At 41.0% G+C, this 20,417-nt stretch overlaps 1 protein-coding gene across 1 annotated transcript in view; it reads left to right on the forward strand.

Annotated features, from left to right (window-relative positions):
* Nucleotides 1-20,417, forward strand: part of LOC145394067 (pre-mRNA-splicing regulator WTAP-like) — a 156,438-nt gene that overhangs the window by 102,115 nt on the left and 33,906 nt on the right. The window contains exon 5 of the mRNA XM_080268035.1: nt 15,606-15,760. Coding sequence (XP_080124161.1) covers nt 15,606-15,760 — 155 coding nt within the window. The remainder of the gene's footprint in view (nt 1-15,605; nt 15,761-20,417) is intronic.

A 20,417-nucleotide genomic window follows, 5' to 3' on the forward strand; every position in this document is an offset into this window, starting at 1 on the left:
CAAAAATAATTCTGGAAAAAGTCAGACTTAGTAAACTGTACCCAAAAATGACAGTGTTCGCCCCACTTATGACAAAAACACATTAGTCTAAGTCTAAAAACAGTTTATAAATCAGTCTAAACTCAAAATTTAAGTGTAAAATATCATCATGAATTGGTTAAAAAAACAAACAAACCTATCGGATAACCAGGGACTGGCTATCATTTTTTACATCGCTGAGGTAGGGATATCGCATAAAGGGGGGATCATATATTGGGGGCATACCTATGTGTGATGGATTAAATATGTATATATATACAGTATATATATATATATATATATATATATATATATATATATATATATATATATACACATATATACATATTAAGAAAAAGAGAAAAGCGAGAAGGGAAAAGTGGAGGTCAGATGAAACATGGAATGCAATTCAGAAAAGGAATGAGGCGAAGTTAAGATGTGAAGAACAACATGTTGATGGCCAGGTAGTTGAAGTACTGAGAGCAAAGTACTGGAATTTACATTCTGAAGTAAAAAGACTTGTTAGACATGATAAGAGAGGCTATATGATGAAAAGGCAACAGATACAGAAATTAAATTAAGTAAAAAAGACAGTCAGAGCACAAGAGCAGCGCATCAGGCCAGAAGGGAGTTAACTGGGACTGAAAATAGAAGGAAGGAAGTACCTGTAAGAGATAGAAATGGTAACTTGATTAAAGACTTGGATATAAAAGGAAGATGGAAAGAGCATTTTGAATCTGTTCTAAATGGACCAATCCCAGCTGAAGAGGACATTTTGCCAGCTGAGAGAGATTTGCAGATAGAAACGGGATATAACCTTGGAAGAGGTAGCAAAATCTATAAAGGAGTTAAAGAATTTTAAGGCCCCAGCAGAGGATGGAATATGTCCTGAAATGCTCAAGGTGGAAAATGAGTTGATGAATGCACTTTTGAAACCTTTTAATGTGGCTTGGGATAATGGTGGAAAGAAGAGTGGAAAAATGCAGTGATTATAAAAATACCAAAAAAAGGAGATTTAAGTGTGTGTGGCAATTGGAGGGGGATAACTTTAACACCTGTAGTTGCAAAAGTCTTTTCCAAAATCTTGTTGAACAGAATAGAGCCAGTAATTGATAAAATTTTAAGAGAAGAACAAGCGGGATTTAGAAAGGGTCGAGGTTGTAATGATCAGATTTTTATTTTAAGACATCTAATGCAACAAGCTAATGAGATGAAAATGCCACTTAGTATGTGTTTTGTGAATTTTGAAAAGGTGTTTGATAGTGTTTCACGTGGAGCTGTGTTGAAAATTATGAGATTCTATGGTAAACCAGAAAAGTTTGTAAATATTATTAGAAGCCTGCATGAAGGTACTTTTTGTAAGGTAATGGTGGGTGGTTCTTTGAGTGATCCATTTGAAGTTAGGTCAGGAGTGATTCAAGGAGGAGTTCTTTCGCCATTGCTGTTTGTTTTGGTTATGGATTATGTTATGAGAATGGTTGTAAGGGGAACAGGTGCAGGAATTAACTGAAAAGAAAATAAGAAGCTGTTGGATTTAGACTAAGCTGATGATACTGTACTGATTTGCGGAAGTATTTACGAGATGCAGAGGGTGCTTGATTGTCTGGTGGAGGAAGGAGAAAAAGTGGGATTGGTAATAAATTGTGGAAAGACTGAAATTATTAATATGAATGTGGAGAACCAAATTGATTGTGTAATTGGGAATAATGTGGTGAAGAGTGTAGAAAATTTTAAATATCTGGGAATGATTGTATCATCTAACAGATCATTAAACAATGAAATTGAAGAGAGGATTAGACTGGCTTGGCGAGCAGTTGGAATGTTGAAATCTGTTTGGAATAATAATATGCTTTCAGCACATACTAAAGTAAAAATTTACAAGTCCATGATTAGACCAATTTTAATTTATGGGCATGAGTCATGGTACAGTACAACTGCAACAGATCAGAAAGTCTTTGGATTTGAGAATAAAATACTGAGAAGGATTCTTGGGGTAAAGTGGCAAGACAGAGTTACAAATGAAAGAGTAAGGGATACTACGAGAGTAGAACCAGTTGATGAATATGTGAGACTGTCTCACTGGAAGTGGCTGAGGCACATATATAGAAAAGAAGGCAGTTTAATACAGGATGTGCCAGAGTGGACTGCTAGAGGAAGAAGAGGTAGAGGTAGGCCAAGGGAAACTTGGTTGAGGACAATGAAAAGAGAAGAAGGAGTGGAGTGTTGGTGGGACCTGAAGGAGATGGCAAGAGACAAATATTGGTGGAGAGAGTTCATCAAGGCCCTATGCATCCTGGGGGGATGCCACAAGAAATGATATATATATGTATATATATATATATATATATAATATACTGGCGTGTGTGTGGGTGTGGGTGCGTGTGTACAGTGGAGCCTCTCATTTCGCACCTAATTGGTTCTGTGAAAGTACTGCGAACCATGAAATTGATGAATTTGGGACATTGATCCTATGGGAAATAGACTAATTGGTTCTGGATCCCATGCCAACTCCCCCTAAAACCCACTTATGTGGTGTAAAATTGACTGATCACACCTGAAAAGAAACTAGTATTAATACAAAGTACATAATGAGGAAACTCACTTGGGAAGCTGGAGTGAGGTGCTTAATGGAAGGGATGGGGTGTAATTTCTGAGGTAGGTGATGAAGCTACTGCCTCTGGCACCTCTACCCTCCTCTGCCTCTGCTGTCTCCACCCCTCAATGCAACACATCCATCCTGTGCAGCATCACTTTTGTCTGCTGCTCCTGCACAAACCCAGAGAACTCCTTGTCCTCGAATAGGCCCATGATGGCATCTTCAGTGGGTTGTGCTTCATGCTCGGCTGCCCCTACTGCTTGCACTGGGCCTTCCAACTCTTCCACTTCCTGGGGTCTGCCGAGGTAGCGAGTTATCAGAGCTTGTGGTCTTGCATTCACTTTCTCATTGAACACAGTGTTTATCAGCTTTGCTAATGCAGAAACATGGAACAGGCACTCTTGCTTCTGGGCAAACTCTGCTAGGTTGATATCTTCCTGCAAATTCTGAGAGTGGGCAGCCATGATCAAAGTGATGACATTGTTGGAGTTTTGTTGTTGTCTTTTGGCAGCTCTACTGGCTGCTGCTGTTCCATATTGTCCTTCTCCAACTCCAGCATTTCTGCAACAGACACTGTTGGTGTGTGGCCGATCGAGTGCTCCAGTTCGTTGTTGGTTACGTCAACGAACCCGGAAGTCTGTGCATGAGGTTTGTTTACGTTTTTCTCATTATGAACAAAGGGGTTTTTGCACGAAACCTGGTGTTTGGGAATATTTGCAGGCCACCACTAACCATGAAACCCTGAACGATGATGTCGTTAAACTTGGGGCTCCTCTGTAAATACAGATGGTCCCCTATTTACGATCGGGTTACGTTCCAAGAAACTGATTGTAAGTGGAATTTATTGTAAGTTGAAAATACTCTTAATACATCTAACCAGCCGAACATCATAGCCTAGCCAAGCCTCCCTTAAGTGTGCTTAGAACGCTTAAATTAGTCTACAGTTGGGCAAAATTATTAACACAAAGCCAGTTTTATAATGGAGCATTGATTATTTAATGTAATTTATTGAATACTGTCCCGAGATCATCAGCTGCGAAGTCCAGGTTCACGTTTGATGGTCATTTCAGGCTCATTCCTGGTCATTTCGGCTGTTCATTTAGGTCTTAATGTCTAAATAGGTTAGGTTGTTGTTTAGCCTGTTAGGCAATATGGTCATTTGCCAGTTTGGACATTACGGCCTAAATGACTTACGGTTGAAACGACTAGGACCTTACCGGCTTGCTGCCTTCATGCTGGGCAATCTTCTTGAGTTTCATCCCATGAGTAATTGCTTTCCTCTTCTTTTTCTCACCGGTAGCAGGAGAGACAGATGGGCATTTCATAGACATGATGGATGCACAAAACACAACGTAGATACAGGGGGGTATCCAAAAAGGTGCTGGCAACACTGTAGAGCATCGGAGCATTGAATTTTTACATTGGTGACTGACCGGGCAGACTGGGACTCGGGTCACTGTTGCTGTCCAGTATCATGAAAGAATATTGTACTGCATATTGCTAGCCCGGAAAAAGATAAAATTTCAAATTTCGACATACAATTTCTACTGTCATTAAATCGAAAAAAAAAAGTTGACCATTCGTAAAACGGGGACCGCCTGTATATACTGGATATATGTCTGTGATGGAATGGTATATAAAGGTGATAAAAATCCAGTAGGTGATTATACTACTGTAATTTCTTATCAGTCAACCCCTTTCTATCTGGACATGCAAACCAGTCAGCCACAGGCAACCATTAGACCCTACAATGCTGTCCCATGCAGTGAACCGATGTTCCCTTGCAATGGACAGCGCCTCACCGCAGTGAGGCGCAGGGAAAAGTGTAAAGGTTTGGTTCCATGATGGACGTTGCATGTGTGTGTCTCCACCTAGTTAACAGGGGAACCATTTTAGGCTTCACATCACCCCATTATATGGTTACCACCCAGCAGTGTTAATGGTTTTCTGGGTTACAGGAAACAATTTTTGTCACTCAGTGTAGAGCCACCTGAAGTTGTAATCAAAGTGTTAAAGAACTACCTGCAATGCACAATAATCATCAGTGTAGTTTCCACATGCCAAGCTTTTCTCTCGTTCACAGTGTTCCCTGTTGCATTGTGGCAAAAATGTCCAGGTATCGTGCACACTTTCGTTGTACAGTACATTTTTTTGCCATTGCATTCTTCCACTTGTTGACTTGGCTGTGTTCAGAGGTACTTGATATTTTGGGGGTTATTAATAAGTGTTTTTGGTGTAGCATATTGCACCACTTGAAGGAGAATTTTATTTATTTAAAAAACAAAAATAAGAAAAAAAAATTGATGTGGTGCTCTCGCCCTTGTCCGCAAGATGCCTCATGTATGTGGTATTAATTTCTGTACAAAACATGAATTCCATACAGTTGACATTCAGGCCCTGAAACAGGTGGACCAGTAGCTATCATGTTTGGTCATATATTTTGAGAATTGGTTTAAATATTTTCCTATATAATATTCCTGTGTAAATCAGTTATGAAATTGGTAGAACATTTTATCCTCTCCCCCACAAAGCTTCCTTTGGGTTATCTTGCATTGATGTGTTTGGATATACAGTATAGTTACATGTGCATTTTTAGTGACTTGTACGTAAGACTGATATCTGTAGTCAAGGTCAGTACTGTCCATTATTCCAGTGCAACTTCAGAATGATAAAAATGACAGTTGAGCCTTGATTGTGACTAGCATACATGTGATCATTTTTAAGTGCAACATTTTATTAGTGTATTTAGGTATTCCAGTATGAACTGTTGACTGTGAGGGTTGTTTTGTTGTTTCAACCCACTTTGCAAGTTAAATGGAATGCTACATGCAGGAACTTGATTTTATATGGTATTTTAGATAGATACAGCTTTGCAGTCTATTTCGGAATATTATGGACAAGACGAGTTACCTTTAACCCGTACTGTGGGGGGGGGGGGACTACGCCAGCCAATTTTGGATTTTTTTTCTCCTGGCTAAATGGGCTTGTTACATCAATATAATATTCCTGACACTAATAGAAGTAATCACCAAAGCTAGAAAGTTGGTTGAATCGAGTCAGGTTGGATCCACTCTACCTCTGAAATCTTTCGTGGTTACCGAGAGAGCACAGCAGCTGTGAGCTTGTGAACCGATTTTGGATTTTTTTTTTCTGGCTAAATGGGCTTAATACATCAAGATAAGATCCCTGGCATTAATAAAAGTAATCACCAAGGCCTGAAAGTTGGTTGAATCAAGTCAGGTTGGTGCCTGAAATCTTCATGGTTACTGTGAGAGCAGTGCAGCTATGAGCTTGTGAACCAATTTTGGATTTTTTTTTGTGAGTAAATGGGCTTAATACATCAATGTAAGATCCATGACACCAACAAAAGTGCTAAAGCAGAAAGTAGGTTGAATCGAGTCAGTTTGGAGCCACTTGATCTCTGAAATCTTCAAGGTTACTGACAAAGCAGAGTTGTGGTGAGCCTGCAGAGATTCACTTGCCTCCTGCAGTCCTAAATCAGCGTTGTAAGTGTAGCGGAGAAATGTCTGAAGTTAGCGAGATATGGCACTGCATTCCATTTTACTTCCGTTGTTTTGCAATGACGTCTTATTGCTGCAGGATGTAGATCTACGTCACTGGCGTTTTTGAAGGGGATGTAGATCTACGTCGCTAGCATGGTACGGGTTAACAGATATGACTATCCAGGTAATGTGCAGTGTTGTGTAGACTGTAATGGCAAAGAGGAAGCCTTGTAAGAGGGTACACTCCACAAGCCCACATGTCAGTGCTACAGGTGGATCCTTCTGGCAGCAGGTTAGGAGTTTTGCTCAGGAAACGTCATGGGAACAGGAGGGAAAATTCTGTCTCTTAGACAGGTGTTGCTAGATATGAACTTATAACTCTACACAGCTGATTTGTAGGTGGTTAACTTGCAGCAGCATATGGTTGTATATATGCATGTTTACAAGTAACTGCTAAGGCAGTAGTGAAACACTGTATTTTCATCATCATAATGCTAACATTTGTCAGAGACAGACCTACCTTTGCCACTCCTTAGTAGGAAATAAGGAGTGTGGTACCATAAATATGGAGCTATGCAACTTGATTCAGTTGTTGTTGTTGTTGTTGAGTAACCCGTCTGCCTGGCCAAGCAGACCCATTAACCGCTGGCAAACAATCACCCCTTCAAGGCTGATTTGTGCAGTGAACTGGTATGTGGTAGACATCGCGTTGCCACAGCGAGGCTTGAGGAAGAGTGTGGAGTTTTGGTTCCTAAGTGGTGATATGCAAGATACAGTGGTATTGATGTACCACATTTTTTTAACTAATGGGAGTGGAGAGAGATTGAATATCAAAATGAATCAGTATTGTACTACATATTTCTGCTTGGGGTGGCTTAAGACTTTTCTGTCTGGTGGCTGTTTGCATTATTATGATGATACTTTTTATGCCGCAACCTCTCGTACTTTATATTGATCATTAATGTGTAGAACTATATGTAATACATGATTTAACCACCTGTAAAGTAGCTTCTGTTTATAGCATCACAAGTTTGTTTTGAGCAGATTTTTGGAGCTGCAGTTTTTTCCTGTGTCCCTGTACAGTTGCAGAATTATCAGTCCACATCATTGCCATAATTACCAAGACAGCGAGCAATCACTGTTGATACTCTTGGTGATGCAGTCTTCAGAATCATCAAGCCTCCTGTATTAGAAGAGTTTGTAAATGTTTCATAATTGTTTGGGGGGAAAAAAAAAAAGTGATATTATGATCAACTGTACATTTCCAAGGTTAATCTACCTGCCTGCCACGACAGAGCTGCCACTTCTCGTTGTTATACTTCCATTTACTGCAGGAGAGGCAGTGTGTACCCTCTTATAATCCTACACTCTTTGATACTGGTAAGTGTCCCTCGTACTAACTTCTAAATAGCCAGTGCATTAAAAAGTGTTCTAAAGCCTTTTGCCATGGCTGGCCTGGTACACTTCTGTGACATGTAGAGGTGTATGATATGTAGGAGGACTACTGGGCCTTGGGAGCAGGCTGTGAAGCCTATGCACAGAGTCGAGTACATAAAAAAAAAAAAGGGGGGGGGGGTTGCTCGGATTAGCACCAGAAGATTTTGTTCAGCAGAGAGAAATCCTAGCACTCAGTCTTTAAAAAGCAGTCTTGAGTAACTCTTTCTCAACTGTTTTTTTACTTAGGACTTATGCTTAAGCTGACACTAAGTGATCTTGTTCACTGGAGAGAAATTGTGTAGTCAAAGGGTTAAACAAAAACATTTTATTTATTTATTTATTTATTTTATTTTCCCGTGGTTTTCATTAGCCGAACTAATTCATGTAACATTAACCAGAATAGAATATTTCAGCAGGCCTGAGGCAAGAAGATTCTTAATTTGGTGTTTTATCCCAGTACCTACCAGGATTACCTTGAGACAGATCATGTGGTGTTAGCCAGTTAAGTCAGCCTAGGACAGTGAAAGGGTTACAATATTTGTGTATAGTTGGTCTTAATCATCTATATTCTTTGGTGCCAAAAGGAAGAAGGGCACAGCCTTCACATTCTTGCCATGAACAGCTGCGGGTAAACCAAGGGATAATGTGTTCACACTGTCAAATATTGGAGACTAAAGTGCTGTACTTGACTGTGCGTGCAATGTATGCAGTATATATAAACTTGGCTGAAGGTTTTGGAAACCTTCTTACACTGGCATGTGGTCAGGTAAGCCAATGTGGAGATTGCTAAACATTGCACCAGGAAGTATAAACACCCCCACAGGCCCTGCTCTGAACTTGGAGTACATTTTCTGTTGAAGTACTCATCAGAACAGTGCAACATCTTTAAGTCCAGGATTTCCCTCCAACAGTAGGAATGACCCCTGAGGCTTCCCTTTTGGAAGCCAGGAAAGTCAAAGGGAAGATGAAAATCACCTAGAGTAACTTATTGCTCATAGTGAATGTTGGCATAAGTTACATAGAATACATAGCTAGTGTACTAGAGGTTGACTCTGCCCTCAACATAGAGGAAGCACCCTTGACCCAGGTTGATGGAGCAGATAAAGGAGCAGTGCCAGTTTCTTAGGCTTTCCATTGAACCCATCTAGCAGTGAGGTTCCACTCCCTTTGCAACCACATTCATGGCCACCTGGTTAAGTTGCCTCAGTGCACACTTGTTACAGTGAGGAGGATCTCATATCAGACAAGGAATTGGATTTTGGTGCATACCCTTCTGTGGGATGCAGTGCAGCTGTCAGCAAGAGAGCTGACATCATTGACCAGGTCACAACTACGAGAACAGTCACATCCTCTTGGTGACATTATCACTTGATCAGTCTCTCCAGTGGTCAGATGTGATAGTTCATTGTCCCACAGAGGAGTATATAATATGTATCCCACTTAATGTATCTTTTCAGGGAAAATACTGTATATATAGAAACAGTTTTTCTATCAGTTTTTCAAACTGTATGAACCTGACCCATAATTGTCATGCCCACCTTGTCTTGTTCTAATTAAGTTTAATCAGTCATTAACCCCCCTCCCCCCCCCTTTTTTTTTTTTAATGCAAGGAAGAAGGAATCAAATGCCAGAACTCTGATTATTTGTTTCCTCCAAGGGAAAACAAAAGAAAAGATATATCTATATATCTGTCTATTGCCAGAAGTCTTAATCCCGTAAGGGGTAGCCACAAACAAATCACCTCCATGTCGCTCTGTGCCCTGCCATTTCACTGCCCTGCACCCAGCCCACACCCTCCTTTCTCATATACCTCTCCACTCAATCCCTTCACCTTGGCCTTCCCCTCCCTCACCTACCCCCCTCTACCTCACATATGCTCTCCTCATCAGTCTTTCGCTCTTCATCCTCTCCACATGGCCAAACCACCTCAGTGTGTTTCTCATAATGGTTCCTATCACATCCATATCTACACCACAATATTCCTTCACTTCTTCATTTGTCAGTCTCTCTCTCCATATGATTCCATAGGCTTCTCTCAAATAACTCATTTCCACTGCTCTCACTTTTGTGTTCCTCCAACAAGGTTCAAGCTTCACTTCCATATGTTGGAGCTGGTATCACAATACTGTCACGCGGTTACTTTTTTATTTCCATGTTCACTTCCCTGTTTCTTATCACTGTTTTCAAAGAACCAGCAACCATTCTTCCTTGTTGCACCCTTTCAGGCACTTCACCCTCCAAACTTCCATCCTTACTCATCACACTACCCAGGTACTTAAATGCACTCACATTTTCCATTTCCTCCTCATCCAACTTCACTGTACATTCAGTGACTTCATTTCTCTCAAAGACCATAACTTTACTTTTCCCGACATTCACCTTTAAATTCCGTTTCTTACTCTCTCTCTCCCAAACTCATTCCCCAAGCCATGCAGCTCCCCTTTGTCTTCACTTAACAACACAATATCATCTGCAAACATCAGTAAAGGGAGTTTCCACACACTGCCCTCTTTCATTAGGACCACTCCAACATCCACTGCTCTACCTTGTATCTCTTTTATAACCCCATCCATATACAGATTGAACAACCATGGAGACGTGACACATCTCTGTTTCAATCCAACCTTCAAGTAGAAAAATTTCCTCAATTCACTATCCCCATGCACTGCAGCCTTAGCACCCTCATACATACTCTTTATGACATTCAGTAACTTTCCATTTACTCCATATATTCTTAATACCTGTACAGGTATACCCTGGTTTAACGATGCAATTGGTTAGGTAAAAGCCCATCATTAGGCAGGGTAACGTATATCAGGATAGATTTGACATGTAATGGGATGTGTTTTTCAGCCTTGGGTGTCCCTCCCAACCAAGTCTAAAACCCACCTGAGCCCGAAAACAAGTTTAAAGCCAATCTAAACTGTTTAACAGCTGTAGAAGAAGCTAACCTAAGCCTAACACCTATAAATAATTCATTAAAACCAACAAATAAAATCTGAAAATTGTAAAATATGTGTGGAAAAAATCAAACTTAGTAAAATGTATCCCAAAATGACAATGTGCATCCCACCTGTGGCTAAAACACATTTATCTAAGTCTAAAAACAGTTTATAAATCAACCTAAATACACAACTGTAGTCTGAAATATCATCAAATTTGATTTTAAAAATCAAAACCCATTGTTAAACCGAGGTTTGGCCACTTTTAGGCAGGGTACGGTGGTATTTCTACCCCCATCGCTAAGCCAGGGTATTGCATTTAAGGGTATTGTATGTCGAGATATTCGTGAACTGTCCACAATCCCTGTCAGTCCACCCTGTCATATGCTTTCTCCAAATCCATGAAGGCCACATACAACTTCTTTCCCTTCTCAAGATGCTTTTCTAGGAAAGATCTAATAATGAATATCTGATCTACACAACTTGTTCCTTTCCTATAACTTCACTGTTCTTCTCCATCTAATTCCTCTGTTATTTCCCTAACTGTGTCAGTAAGTATCCTACATATACTTTTCCTATTACACTAAGAAGACAAATGCCTTTGTGATTACCACACACTTCATTTTTCTTCTTTCCATTGAACAGGGGAATAATTATACCTGACTTCCAATCCTTCAGGACTCTACCTTCATCCCAGGCCAATTTGAACATCTTCCACATCCATTCTACGACTATCTTTCCCCCATGCTTTAGCATTTTACCACACTCTCCATCAGTTCCTGGGGCTTTTCCCATTTTGTCTTCATTGCTTCCACAACTTCCATCCTACTGATTTCTTCCTCTATTCTCACACCCCTCCTTCTCCCAGCCATTCCCCAGCCACTTATACTTTGCTTTACTCTACTTTCATTCTCTGTGTTTTCCAACTCCTCACTTTTTCTCCTTTCTCTACTAGTAATCTACCATTTTTATCTTTCTCTCCCCGGTTAACTTTGTTAACACCCGGTCTAACTCCCTTTACCTCTTTCCAGAACATTTTCTTACATTCCTTCCACTTTACTTTGAAATTCCTTCTAGATTCCTCATCCACTCTCTTTTTACTCTCTCATACTAATCTTTTCACCTTTCTCTTCCTGTCTACATATCACTCTCTATTCTGTCTCTGAACTTCCTCCACACCCCTGTTTCTCATCCACTCACTATATACTTTATTCTTTTGTGCCAAAGCCTGTTTCACCTCTTCATTCCACTATGCTGTTCCTTGCACTGCCTTTCGTCTTCTCTTCACCCAACACACAGCCTCTTACACTGCACAGATTTCTTTTGCCAATATCTTGCACACACCTTCCACATCCTCCATCTGCTTCAAATCATATTTATCCAATCGCTCCTCTACTTCCATCTTATATTCTGCCTTTTTTCCATCCTCTTGTAACTTTTCCACCCTCTGTGTGTGAACTACTTCCTCCTGTCCTTCCCTTGTATTCCTCCATTTAATTTGAACCTTGACTCTCACCACCACCAAGTGGTGGTCAGAAAGTCCACTCCCCCAACCTCTGTATGCTCTTGCATCTATTACACACCTTCACGTTCTGTCATCCAACCACACATAATCAGTCATTGTCTTCTGTTCATTCATTTCAACACCCACCCTTCTCATCACATGCCATTTATACCTGTGGATCATTTTGTGTTTGAAGAGGTATTGTCTATCACCAACTCCCTCCCAGCACAAATGTCTACTAGAGCACTGCCATTCTCATCCACTTCTGCAGGCACACCCCACTCACCAACTACTCCATCCACCTTCACATTTCCAACTTTTCCATTCATATCTCCAGTCAAAAACTCTCTCATTCCTTTCAAACTTTTCCATGCATTCTTAACACATTTGTCCAGAATTCTCCTTTCACTGCTTGTACGATCTTGCTTTTGCGCATGCACACACACAGTTGGTCACATTTGTAGTCACTTTCAATCTTACCCACACAATCCTTGAGCCAACTGAACCATATCATCTTATATTCTCCCTCCATCTCTTGCACACAATACACACTCCTTCTTTTGCCCTCTCATTCTCACCCGCTCCCAAGCATGTACCCCATCCATACTCCCATTCTCTAACACTCTCACCACTCCATATAGTTTCAGTTAATCCTCATACATCCACTTTTGCACCCTCAAGCACCTGGACAATCTCTCTCTCTTTCACCTCATCATTTGCACCCCTTACATTCCATGTCGGAATCCGTACCATATCCATTGGTCGGTCCTTAGTCATCACCTGTTGGGCAGTCCTGGTCCGAGGCTTGTTGTTCTTATTTTTAGTTTGTTGTTTTCTGTGGAGGGGCACTAACCCTTCGCCTATCCACTTGTTGTCATGTAGGGAACACATGTTGATTAGTTATAAGGTTACTACCCAGCGTAGTCAGTGATTTCCTGGTATACAGGAAAGATAAGAGAGCCAAATTCAAGATTCGTTCATTTCAAAATGCCTGGACACACTGCATATGAAAGACTGGAGGTCATAGGCAGTAGGAAATACTGACAGAGGGAGGCAGTTCCAGAGATGACCTGTTGCATACATGAAGGAGTAGGAGTAACGATTAACTCTTGCATTAGAGAGTTGGACAGAAAAGGAATGAGAGTTTGTTGCTAGACAAGTACTAGAAGTCGCTGTAATGGTAGAGGAATGCAAGCAGACATTTCAGAGGATCAATGACCATTGACACAGTGATAGAAAGAGGTAAAGATGCAGCTCTTGACTTCCTAAATTTTGTGTCCCAGATGATATGCCAAGTTTGCATGCTGCATCCCTGACACAAAATAATAAAAATAAGCAGAATTTCTTGGGGAATGTTGCCATGTGAATTTAATTCATCAAACATTATTCTCACGAGGAGTGAGGGCAGGAGAGCTTTCTCTCCTCGTCAGCACTGCCAGTCAGTTGGACCAGTCAAGACCTCCAGAACTGCCACACAGATCCTGGTTGTTAAGGAATAATGAGGAAGACTGTGAGGTGTTTAGCCAACCTCCAGCTTTGACAGCTTGATGAAGGTTCCAGCAACAACCATGAGATGCCAACTAATTTAAGGCAAAAATAACAGAAGAAGAAAAAAAGTAAAATACAAATCTTAACTTGAAGAGGTGTTGGAAACATCTTACCAGGTAATCCATGCAAGCAGTCACAAACAACTCTTTTCTCCCCATGGTTTACCCTTCATGTAGTCATGAATATACTGTACTTAGCTATCTAGAATGAGGTTCAGATTAGGTAGCATTATGCACAAAGCCAAACACATGGTTTTTAAAACTTCAATACGTTCTCCCTACGTGTCAAATGGGGTTGATGGAGGATTAGTGCCCCTCCCTGTAAAACAATTAACTCTAAGCCCTTGGCCACCCCGTTTGGGATACATGGCGTCAGGCAATGAATGAATGAATGAATAAGAGTTTCATAGCTATATTTTTTCATGGCAGGAGTGTAGAGGCCGATTCCTTTCTTTAAGGTACCTCTGTGAAAGTTTAGTAGAGGCTCATGGCTGTGCCAAAACCAGTTTTTAACCTGTTTGACAAAGTCGTATTTTCTGTTGTGGGTGTGGAGTTTGAAGGATCCAGAAACTGTTGATGGACGAACTTTGGATTACTTCCCTAATACATCTGTTTGTTTATACTATGTAGTTTTACATGGCTAGTTAGAAGACCTCAGAATGGATGTTGCCAGAAAAGATTTCATGCTAAATGGAAAATCCATATCCTTAACGTTGATGCAACTGATCTGCCAAGACTTTCGGTCATTAGTTAAGTTTGTGGAAAACCAGGAAGTATAATTAGGAGAGTTAACAATTGATATGTGATGGGCAGAGGTATATTTGATGATAAAGAAAAACTGTAATATTTTATTACCTTTATTACAGTGCATGCATCTTCAATTACTGTTGTATAACATATTTTGACCATCCTCTCAGATACTTGAAAGAATAATGCAGCAGCACCAAGACTGACTGACTTCTGAGGTATTCAGAGTCATATTGTGTTGGCTTATCCTGCCGTGGATGGTCTGTAATCAAATTGTCCAATGCTGGAAAGAAAATTTTTACTAGAAAGTTTTTTTTCCTATAGAATTGTCATCCACAGTAGCAACAGAAAAAAGTCAGGTTATCTCTTACTTCCTTCATTAGTACAATGAAGTCATCCCATAGTATAGGTGTAGCCTTAAATAATATAAACAATGAAAAAACAAAGAATTAAGCTGAACCCTCGGTACTGTAATGCAATACATTAAGGGCTATACCCTTGTTGACTGATGGCATTGTCCAGAAATGAATATTTATCCATGTCATGACTAGTGTTTACTGCACAGAAAAATATATAAATAAGGTAAAGAGTACCCAGTTAAAAATTGCATAAACTATTATGAATACCTTCTTGATCAAGGTTTGCCTCCTCTCTCCCTCATTAATCAAACAATCCTCCATATATTGTCCCTTGCTCTCACTCTCTCTCTCTGTTCGCATAGTATGTGTCACATTGAGGTTTGTTTGTCTATGAGGTGGTATGCTGTTAATGACAAGTTGTGGGTCTCGAATGTTGCACTTAGTTCTGCACACCTTACTTCTATCAGATACTAATTTACTGGACTTAGCATTATACCCACTAGACGGGCCACTCTTTGAGGTAACAAACTACAACTTATTCTGCTACACAAGTGCAGTCAGTCCTGTATATTGCAAAAGTGTGCAGAATACTCTTCAGTTTTTTATCTCGTATGTGAAGATGCGTTGAACCAAGGTTTAACCATTATAAGAGCTGAACTGGCGAGTGGTGGTGTCCATATACTGTATAGGTCTTACAGTTCTTGCTTGTGGCTTGAGGTACACATATAGGACAGTAATGAGTGTTTAACACCCATGCATATGCTTGAGCCCGTATCTCACCCTACATCAGATTACATGAGTTCTTGGACATTTGAGTGTAACTACTTATAAATCTGATTTAATTTATTTTGTACAGGGTTTTAATGTGTTCCAAATTCTTTGACTGTTTATGTTACTCATCTCTGCATTGTAGTAACTGAAAGAGGTCTGATGAACATTTTCCCCATGACAGCAACACTGGAAAGCAGCTGATGGCCAAGTGCCGGTTGCTGATAAAGGAGAATGAGGAACTGGGTCGGATGATCACTTCCGGCCGCTTGGCCAAGCTGGAGGGAGACTTGGCTCTTCAGAGGAATTTCAGTGAGGAACTCAAAAAGTCTCAGTCAGGTAAGATAGAGATGTCTCAGAGGAGTCAGTGATTATGATGCCCGAGTTGGAGTGACAGCCTTGCATAGGTTCAATTCCCAAGAGATGACTGGAGATTTATCAGTCATGTATTGTCACTAAGGGGATTTGATTGATCATCTCCCCTTATTTGTACTAGACTGCAATAGCCTGTCATTGAAGCCTTACACCTCGAATAGTATAAAGTGGGCTGGCTGTTAATGGCTTTTACCTGTAACACAGGAAACCTTTTACAGTTGCAGGATGATAAAACATATAACCAAATAACGGGTGATTTGGAGCCTGCATTGGTGCCCCTGTTAACTGGATGGAGACACAAATGCAGCATCCATCTGGGAACCAAACTCAGGCAGACAAACCAGGGTTAACAACAGCAGCAGCATAAAAGATTGATTTAACACTGCATCTCTAGTGTATTCTGAGCCTTAAATATTGCATTAATCATTATGTGAATTGATTTATCTTGGTAGGGTATGGCATACTTTCAAGTGATGATATTCCACAATGAATATTTGTCTTCCTGTCTTTTGTAATCTAATTACATGCTTTTTATTCTTTATATTTCCAGATTACTTTATCTAGCTAAGTGGAAACTTGGAATTGGAGAGGCTAGATGTAGCCTTCAGTAATCTCATACTAATAGAGGTCTTGCCTCAGAAGAATAAAAATGTCACTTTGTAGCAAGAAAAAGAAAAATATTGAAAGGGTAAAGTAGAGCTTATATAATGAGAAATGTATTTGGGTTGTTCATTGTTGATCCAAGTTGGAATGAGCATTGCCTGACCTAAGGTTTCTCATGGAGGTTATATCTTAGTTCACATACAGGTTTCATGTTGTTTATAAAGTGTCCAACATGCTTGCATGCGTCGGCTGTGGTCACCTAATTGTGGTTCTCCACACTGCACAATCTCTTGCAGCCTTCCTATTCAGTCCCTTATCCCTGGGGTAATACTCTATGACCTTGTTTCAAGTCTTTTTCAGTCTGCCTCTCTCAGCCCTACCCCCAACGTTCACACTTCTCACTTTTATGCACCCATTTGTCATCCCCCTTCCTCTCCTTCTAAATCTACCCCTCATGATCACAACACCAGTACACTTCAGTCCTGTCCTTTCTCTCAACTCTTTTATCGTAAACCTAGCTCCCCCGACCCCAGGCCTTGCATTCAAGGACGCACTGTACATCCACATAATCATTGTCATATGTATACGTTTGTGTCAACGAATATCCTCATCCTTTACTGTCCAGGTTTCACTACCATACAGCATTACACTTCAGACATGTGCCTCATACAGAGATCCCTTAGCACAGAGGGAGAGCCCTCTTAACCCCTCAAGACCGATGCCGCACAATTGTGGTTTTGTGTTATTTGACACACCAGCCTATCCCGCACGATTGATAAAGACACACAAAAAACTGGGGGAGGGTAACTCTGCCCCTTTGGTGATGTATATAGGATCAGACCAATGAGAGCTAGAGTGTCTGGGGTGGTATGGTGTGATTGGCCCCCTAAGGTGGAGGAGAAGGAACCCCCCGATCACCACTGTCACTTTACCTCCCTCAGCCCCATTGTGTCATCTCCACATTGTCCCCTCCCAACCAACCATACCCCAACGTACCCCCTGCAGCAATGTGTGTGCTTAGCAACCCTTCTCCCCTCTCCCTCCTCCCCCTCCCTTCTCCCCAATCCATCCTCTTTTATCCCTCCATCCTCCTACCCCCTCCAGCAATATACACTCCACCTCCACTTTTTGCCTGGCTTGTTTTGTTGCTATGGGCGTATGCCACACTGACATTTCATGCCTACGGAACACTTCACATTGACATTAATTTTGTATATATAATTATTTACCGTAGATAATGAATTTTCTTTACATTTTCTATTTTCGCCCATGGGGGATTGGTGACTTTTTTGCATCTTTGACGGGCGATTGTGCGATAACTGTTTGGTCAATCTGGCTGAAATGTACATTTTCAGATGTGTAAATTCAGTCTCTTGAAATGTGGAAGAAAAATTTTTGCCTTGGTGAAAGTTGAAAAATCAACCCTGTTTTGCAGCTGGAGAGACAGACCTGCTGAGCGAATTGCGTACTTTAGGGGTTAATGTAAGGAGAGGCGACAGCTTCCTGAACTTCTTCCAGCCAGCCCCCACTGTAGCTACAGAGCTAGCTCCAGTCCCCCCTGTAGCACATAAAATGTCTCCAAAGTAACAAAACTCTTCCACACACTCAAATGACTCACCATCAGGATCAATCCTTTCACATGCTCCTCCCAACACACCGCACACACGAAATCAGCATTGTCTCGCAACCTACCTCGAATACCACTGCATCTCTTATGCAACCACTTACCACAAATACTGCACTGGATGGAATTACTTCCCATGCCCTTGTGGCAAACCACACGTGGCCATTCTCCCTCATCTTTGACAGTACCACCACCAGCCCTAGATACCATCACTTTTGTTTTATCTGAATTTACTCTCATGCCCATGTGCCCCATACCATCTTTCTACTTCCTGAATCTTTCCTCTGCTTTCCTTTCGTTCTCTGCAGTCAGCACCAAATCATCAGCATACATCTCTCATGGGAGTTCATTTCTGAAGTCATGTGAGAGGGCTTCAAGCACCATGGTAAACAATAAGGGACTGAGCACTGACTTCTGATGCACGCCAGCATTCACCAAAAATTCATCACTGAAATCTTTATTCACTCTTACCTAGGTGCGAGCACCCACATAAATAGCCATAACCTCATGAACTTTTTTTTTTTTTTTTTTTTTTTTTTTATATATATATATATATATATATATATATATATAAATAGAAAGAAGGAACCAAAGGCCATGAGCCTTCATTTAACTGTTCCTTCCTAGAGAGAAAAACAAAATACAAGAGAGAGCCAAATTCAAGATCTGATCATTTCGAGATGCCTGGACACACTGCATTTGAAAGACTGGAGGTCATAGCTAGCAGGAAATACAGACAGAGGGAGACAATTCCAGAGTTGACCTGTTGCATAAATGAAGAATCGGAAGTAATGGTTAACTCTTGCATTAGAGAGTTGGACAGAAAAGGGATGAGAGTTTGCTGCTGGACGGGTGCTACGTGTCCGTCGTAGAGGTGGAGGAATGTAAGCAGACAGTTCAGAGAAGCAGTGACCATTGAAGTAGCAATAGAAAAGAGATAAAGATGCAACAGTGCGGCGAAGAGACAGAGGTTGCAGGGAGCCAGTAAGAGGAGGAGAGCTAATGAGACGAAAAGCCTTTGACTCCACCCTATTGAGAAGTGCTGTATGTGGGGAGCCTCCCCACACATGAGAGTTGTACTGTACACAGGTGGATAAAACCCATGTATTGAGTCAACAATTGTGCAGGGATAAAGAAGGAACGGAGTCAGCTTAGTACACCTAATCTCATGGAAGCAGATTTTACAAGAGATGTAATATGATCTTTCCAAAAGTCCTGAGTGAATGAAACTCCAAGCATGTACAAGGATGATGCAGGATTAAGCTGAATATTATTAAACATTAGGGGACAAACCTGTGGAAGATCTTGTTGAGTTGATAGGTGTAAGAACTGAGTCTTTGATGCATTAAAAACAAGAAGATTATTTTTACCCCAGTCAGAGATACGAGTCAAGTCAGACATTAGGTGTGCCATAGCCTCATCCCTTGTTTGATGAAGTAACTGCTGAAGTCGACGTTGAGGGAATCGAATGGAAAGGTGAAGGGTGGAGTCATCAGCGTACGAGTGGATAGGGTTAGATTTATAGCTTAGATGGTCATTAATGAATAAAAGGAAGAGAAATGGTGGTAGGACAGATAGATAGATATATATATATTATATATGTATATAATATATATATAATATATATTATACATAAAATATATATATATATATCTATCTATCTATCTATCTATTGCCAGACGCCTCAGTCCCGTTTGGGGTGGCCACAAACAAATCGCCTCCAAGTCGCCCTGTCCCCCGCCATTTCACTCCCCTGCTCCCAACTCACACCCCCCTCTCTCATATACCTCTCCACCCCATCCCTGCATCTCATCCTCGGCCTCCCCCTCCCTCTTTCCCCCTCCACCTTACTCACATACACTCTCTTCGTCAGTCTTTCACCCTCCATCCTCTCCACATGGCCAAACCACCTCAGTATGTTCCTCATAACGCTTCCTATCACATCCACATCCACACCACAACGCTCCTTTATATCCTCATTCGTCAGCCTCTCTCTCCATGTGACTCCACAGGCTCCTCTTAAATAACTCATTTCCACTGCTCTCACTCTTGACTTGTGTCCTTCCAACAACGTCCAAGCTTCACTTCCGTACGTTAGACTTGGTATCACAATACTGTCATGTAGTAACTTTTTCACTTCCATGCTCACTTCCCTGTTTCTTATCACTGCTTTCAAAGAACAAGCAACCTTTCTTCCCTGCTGTACCCTTTCAAGCACTTCACCCTCCAAACCTCCATCCTTACTCATCACACTACCCAAGTACTTAAACGTACTCACATTTTCCAATTCCTCACCATCCAGCCTCGCTGTACATTCACTGACTTCACCTCTCTCAAAGACCATCACTTTACTCTTCCCTACATTCACCTTTAGATTCCGTTTCTTACACACTC

This window comes from Coenobita brevimanus, chromosome 26 (genome assembly GCF_032717465.1).
Source record: "Coenobita brevimanus isolate Jiangsu-jjx chromosome 26, ASM3271746v2, whole genome shotgun sequence".
In the NCBI taxonomy this organism is placed as follows: Eukaryota; Metazoa; Arthropoda; class Malacostraca; order Decapoda; family Coenobitidae; genus Coenobita; species Coenobita brevimanus.